This window comes from Scatophagus argus, chromosome 13, assembly GCF_020382885.2.
Source record: "Scatophagus argus isolate fScaArg1 chromosome 13, fScaArg1.pri, whole genome shotgun sequence".
NCBI classification, from domain to species: domain Eukaryota; kingdom Metazoa; phylum Chordata; class Actinopteri; family Scatophagidae; genus Scatophagus; species Scatophagus argus.
The window spans coordinates 11,103,170-11,108,680 of record NC_058505.1 but is presented as its reverse complement, the minus strand read 5'-3'; the positions used below and the strand labels follow the sequence as shown (position 1 = coordinate 11,108,680).

Genomic DNA, 5,511 nt, shown 5'->3' with positions numbered 1-5,511 from the left:
AGGAAGCACATCCAGAGAGCCTTTACTAGAGTTACCTTCAGGAACGTTTCCTTTTACTGCATGTTTTAGGTTTACTGCTTACAGCAAACTGTTGTGTCACCAGCTGTTTAAACAGCTTTTACAAACGCAAGCCTTTATGTTTCAGAAACAAGCATCAACTGTTCCTGCAGCCACCCACAAACTGAAATTTAATCATTATGTTCACAAGAGTCTTCTGATAAAGATGTTAAGACCAGAGCTTTAGGAGGTGTCCGAACTATCATTATCTATAGTCCCAGACTCCAGAGAGTTGAATCGTTTGGTCTACTTGCAACTAAAAACAGCAACAAGCTAAAGTTGTCATGCAGTAGCTGGAAAGGCAAAGTGCATTCCCATTCTGTTACTTTGTTAAATCAAGACATTTTAGGAAACCTGACTGCTTGCTTTCTTGCAGAGCTAGGCAAGATCACTACCACTCTAGTCAGTCAAGTAAATATTAAGCTACAGCCAGCAGCTGCTTACTTTAGCACTAAGGGAGAAAAAAAAAAAAAAGAAAAAAAAAAAAAAACTCACATGGCTCAGTTTGAAGGCCACAATTTGTCTTCCAACATGCTAATCTCTGAGCATTAGAGGTGTTGCTTGGCAGACTGTTACCAGAAGATATTTCCAGGTGCACAGGTTTCGGTCTTTAACAGGCTGCTCGCTGCAGTGTGGTATCAATATTCTGAAACTCCGTGCAAAAGGAAGATTACCAAAAAATACTAATAGCTATTTTTTACAAGTCTTGAAGTCAAGAGTCATACAGCCATGTTGTGATAAAAAATAAAAGTTTTAAAATGTATCAATAAAAAACACCAAGTTCAGTAAACATGATGTTTTGCCAAATCAGGTGCATTACAATTTTGTAGTTAACAAAAGGATAAAACTCCTTGAGGAAATCTACAAATGGCATTATGGACAGTTCAACCACATTTTAACAACATATGTCTGGAACAGACATCTACAAAGTGTACCATACAAGTTGACCCAGTGTTTCAAAATCTGAAGACATTAAAACATTGCCATTTAAAAATAGACACTTCATAAAATCAAAGAATTAGTAACATTGAAGACTGGATAGTTGAAAAGGCAGGTCCACATATTTAACAGTACATGAACTAGTCAGATTTATTAAGTTACACATGCTGCCCAGCCTTAGCAGCTCTACTCCTCGGTGTCTGTGTGCTTTTTCTTTAGTTCATTTTTAGTCACCAACAGACAAAAAAAGGGAAAGGAATGACATGGGCTATAAAACAGGGTTACTAAAGCTGATCCCTTCTAAGAGAGGACAGACACCATGCCATTACCAGCTCATCTACCAAGGATGTCAATACCTTGTCATGTTTTAAGTTGACCAGCCAACTTTAAACCATTAAAATGCAGGTTAAAAATCATCTGAGGGGGAGGAAGAAAGAAAAAAAATAAAAATAAAAAAAAAATACAGTACTAGCTGAAAGAAAAGATCATCAGGAGGGAAATGGGAGTCAGTCAGTGAGTTGGGGATTTAGTAATCCACGGGTTCATCCCCCTCCTCGTTCAGCAAGCAGGTGCGGACCAGAGCCTCCGTCACACCGTAGGGGTCACAGTTGGCAGATGGGCGGCGGTCCTCGAAGTAGCCCTTCTTCTCCTGGCCAACACTGCGAGGAATGCGGATACTGGCGCCACGGTTGGCCACACCTGCGGAGAATTCGTTGATGTTGGAGGTTTCATGGTGGCCGGTGAGACGGCGGGCATTGTCGAGCCCCCCTTTGGGGTCGTAGGCACGGATGTGATAGCTGTGCCTCTTTGCAAGCTTCTCAATGGAATCTTCAATGGCTCTGAAAGTAGAGATAGCAAGAGAAGTTTAAAAATCATTTATGTTTAAAATAAATAAATAAATACATTAGCTGGACTCCCAAGTCAACTCCATGTTATCTTGGACACTCACTTTAATCCACCATCTTCCCTCATCTCCTTTGTGCTAAAGTTTGTATGGCACCCAGCACCGTTCCAGTTTCCAGGGATTGGCTTGGGATCAAATGAGGCAACGACACCAAAATCTTCACAGACGCGGTGCAGGAGGAAACGGGCCACCCAGAGATGATCACCCATGTTGATCCCTTCACAAGGTCCAACCTGGAACTCCCACTGAACACAAAAATTATTATAAGTGACCGTTTTAATTGGCTGTTAAAAGTCATAAAGCACATACAAAGTCCAAACATGGATTAGGGTTTTATTATTACCTGTGCAGGCATCACTTCTGCATTTGTGCCACAAATTTGGACTCCAGCATACAGACAAGCCCTGTAATGAGCCTCCACTATGTCTCTGCCATAGGCCTTGTCAGCTCCCACACCACAGTAGTATGGACCTGTGTGAATGTCAAACAAACCATCCAGTCAGTGATTCATGTTTACATGGAGGAAAACCCATTTACACACAAAACAAAAAACAAACCAGGTGCATACCTTGTGGTCCAGGGAAGCCATTAGATGGCCAGCCAAAAGGGTGTCCGTCTGTGCCCAGGATGGTATACTCCTGTTCCATGCCAAACCAGGGATGTTGGTCCTCCACCATCTCCATCACCTTCTTACACGTGATACGAAGGTTGGTTTCTGCATAAGTAAAACTGAGATTAGAAGACCAACACCAGGGCAGTCATTTCCAGCTACCTGGGACAGTTTAGCAATGATATATAAACAAAAAACAAAAAACAAAAACTGATTTTCAAAGAACTTTGGTCTCCACCATGGAAGTTCTGCAACAATTTCAAAATTGCTGTTCTTTCACATTATTTTTTTTGTCATAGTCTGAAATAATTTTACTAATTTAAGGGCTACTAACTGGTGCATCCATCACTTCTACATGTGCACACCTCAACTTCCAAATGCCCACATCAGTGTGCCTGCACATGTCTACATGTTACATGAGTGCAACACAGCCAAAGACTGACTCTCCTCAATACCCGAGCAGGTTTGAGAAGGTGTCTTATTTCAGGCCACATTACAGGCTTGAGATAGCAAAAAACCCAAACTATATATAGAAATGTATATATCTATATATAGTTTGGCACACACACCGATTTATAATTTGGACATGACACATGTCTGTTTTAAGAAGTAACCATTTCATATTATTCCATTCATTACACCTTAAAACATTTCGGGCTGAGCTTCGTTTCACCTGCAGGTTTGCAGTTGTACTTCAGCACTTCACACAGGACCAGCTTGTTGGGGTCTTTGCGGAATGGATCACGGAACATGGCAGCAGGAATCAGATACATGTCGCTGTTGGACCCCTCAGCCTGGTAGGTACTGGAGCCATCAAAGTTCCACTCAGGCAAATCTACAAGATAAGGATGGCAGATATACTACACAATACTTGTCTTAATATACAAGAAAACGTTTAAGGAATATTCAGAAAGCTGCTTACCTTCAACGCTTTTGGGCTCAAAATCCAGCGTCCTTGTTTTGCAGCGGAGTCCCTCGCCGGTTCCGTCAATCCAAATATACATGGCTTGGACTTTATCTCCCTGAGGGAGGTCCATGTACTGCTGCTTTACAGCTTTACTCAGGGTGGCACTGGCAGACGTGGCCATCTTTATTTCCTACTATAACACACCTGAGAATAAGAAGAGCAGAGAAAACGAGTTGCAGGCATGAGACCACGATGCGTTCTGGATCACATGTTGCGTAACAGATGCTGGGGGCGCAAAAAGAAAAAGAAAAAAAAAAAACACAAAACAGCACCATTGTCTCGCCTTCCAGAAGGAAAAAAGGGCGAAAAACACGCCGAGGATGTAAAAGAAGCCACATTTCCAGTGTTTTCCCTCTCCCCACTTTGGAAACAAAGGAAAAGCAACTTGCCACCGCCCGTGCATGACTATTAAGATTAAATTTGATGAGGCAGCCTGCCAGCTCACAAAAGAGGTCTTCTGGAAAACCACATTACAACCACCAAGCTGAAGAACCTCGGAAGAAAAACATTTCTATTCCACATCCTGTTGCCGTTACACCTTGTGTGTAGTCATGGCTACAATACTACAGTAATATTACATCATCGTGCTTCCTCATTGCATCACCTACTACCGACAACTATACTAACAGCCTCATTCAAAACTTAAAACTCACACAAACACACCTGAAAACAGATTGAACTCACGAGCTGAATGCCGTAAAGCGATAAAATGCACATTTTAGGCAAGAGTTCGTCGTCTAAAGTCTACAACAATGAAAAGTTACACGAGATGGGAGCCTGCCACGCCACAGTTCAATTAAACACGGAACAAAGGGGGAGGAAAAAGAAGAAGAGAAAGAAAATTACCTGGATAAACAAGGAAATTGAAATAAAAACTAAAGGACTGACAGGTCCAGTGTCTCGTAGTTTTATATCTTGCCAGTGTCTCTCTCATTCTCCGGTAAAAGACCTACTTACTGTTCTCGTATTTATAGGAGCAAACGTCTTCTGATTGGTCGAGCACATTGGGCTCATAGACTGAAACGTAGCGGCGGCGCCCACTAGGAGGAGCGCAGCCACATGTTCGTTCCTGTGCGCGAGCGTCCATTTTTGTGCGTGTGCATCGCTGTCACATGGAGGCCAGACATGAGCTCAGGACTTACAATTAAAGCAGAAACAAAAAAGAGCCAGCGAGGCTTTCACGAGGGCCGATCGTTTTCCGCAAACGCGCGAACGACTTAACCGCGTAGTACAAATTGTACGACTTCTCAAGCCTCAGCGAAAATAAATAAATAAATAAAAAAATAAAATCACCGGGTACTTTTCAGTCCAAGCCGCCACCATGTGTTGGAAGTGACTTACCGCAGCGTACTGGTTTTAATGGGGAGATATTATGTAACAGAACTAAGAAACACGGTCCGTGGTTGGTTTTACCTTGGATGCCCACATGAGCAAATTACGTGTAACGTGTGTCCGTGTTAGGTCAGGCATTGTTTAAACAGTCACTAACCGTGCAGACATGATTTATGACTTTGTCATGAATTAGCCTCCTGTGATTTATTGTTTGTGTGATGTATTAGTTTGCAGCATGAAATATAAATATGTTCTGCTTTATTAAGAATATAATCAACACACTTTTCTTATATAATTTACTAGTGTGTCCAGTGTGTAGGCCTACACTGCCTTGCACAGACACAGTAGCACCATAACAAAAAAAAAAGGATGACACTGAGAAAAATGGGTTTAAAAGTTAAAATCTGGTTAGCCAAATTGTGTAAGAGATAGATAAGTTGTGTAGATAAATTTGTCAGATAGTCTTTAGGATGTAGGAAAAAACCTTGTAACCTCAATGGGGTCCTGGGCTAAGATGGTTTTTAGAGCGAACTACTCTACTACTACTGCTAAAGCTAGGCTTGTATTCTTTGAGCAACAGCACCGGTCAGTAGTAATTTAGTTTTGGTCTAATCCCATATGAATGTGGTAGCTAAGTCCAAACATAACAAAAAGTAATAGCAGCTAATGAGCAGTTTGAGTTACTGGAAGGAGGAGTTGTAA

The 5,511-nt window shown here is 41.7% G+C and overlaps 1 protein-coding gene across 1 annotated transcript; it reads right to left on the bottom strand.

The window, feature by feature from the left end:
• Positions 1–789: 789 nt before the first annotated feature.
• Positions 790–4,478, bottom strand: LOC124069746 (glutamine synthetase). Its single transcript, XM_046409153.1, has 7 exons — positions 4,324–4,478; positions 3,433–3,621; positions 3,184–3,345; positions 2,469–2,615; positions 2,244–2,371; positions 1,946–2,145; positions 790–1,835 (listed from the first exon to the last, which is right to left on the bottom strand). Exons 2-7 carry the CDS (start codon positions 3,596–3,598, stop codon positions 1,523–1,525), a joined length of 1,116 nt encoding a protein of 371 aa, XP_046265109.1. The 5' UTR covers positions 3,599–3,621; positions 4,324–4,478; the 3' UTR covers positions 790–1,522.
• Between the last annotated feature and the right edge of the window lie 1,033 nt (positions 4,479–5,511).

Bases quoted from the DNA above. Each gene is read 5' to 3' on its own strand.
- LOC124069746 (XM_046409153.1), bottom strand. From the start codon at position 3,598: ATGGCCACGTCTGCCAGTGCCACCCTGAGTAAAGCTGTAAAGCAGCAG. The intron at 2,372-2,468 runs GTATGCACCTGG...ACATTCACACAG, and splicing joins TGGCTTCCCTGGACCACAAG to GTCCATACTACTGTGGTGTG. The intron at 2,146-2,243 runs GTAATAATAAAA...TTTTGTGTTCAG, and splicing joins CAGAAGTGATGCCTGCACAG to TGGGAGTTCCAGGTTGGACC.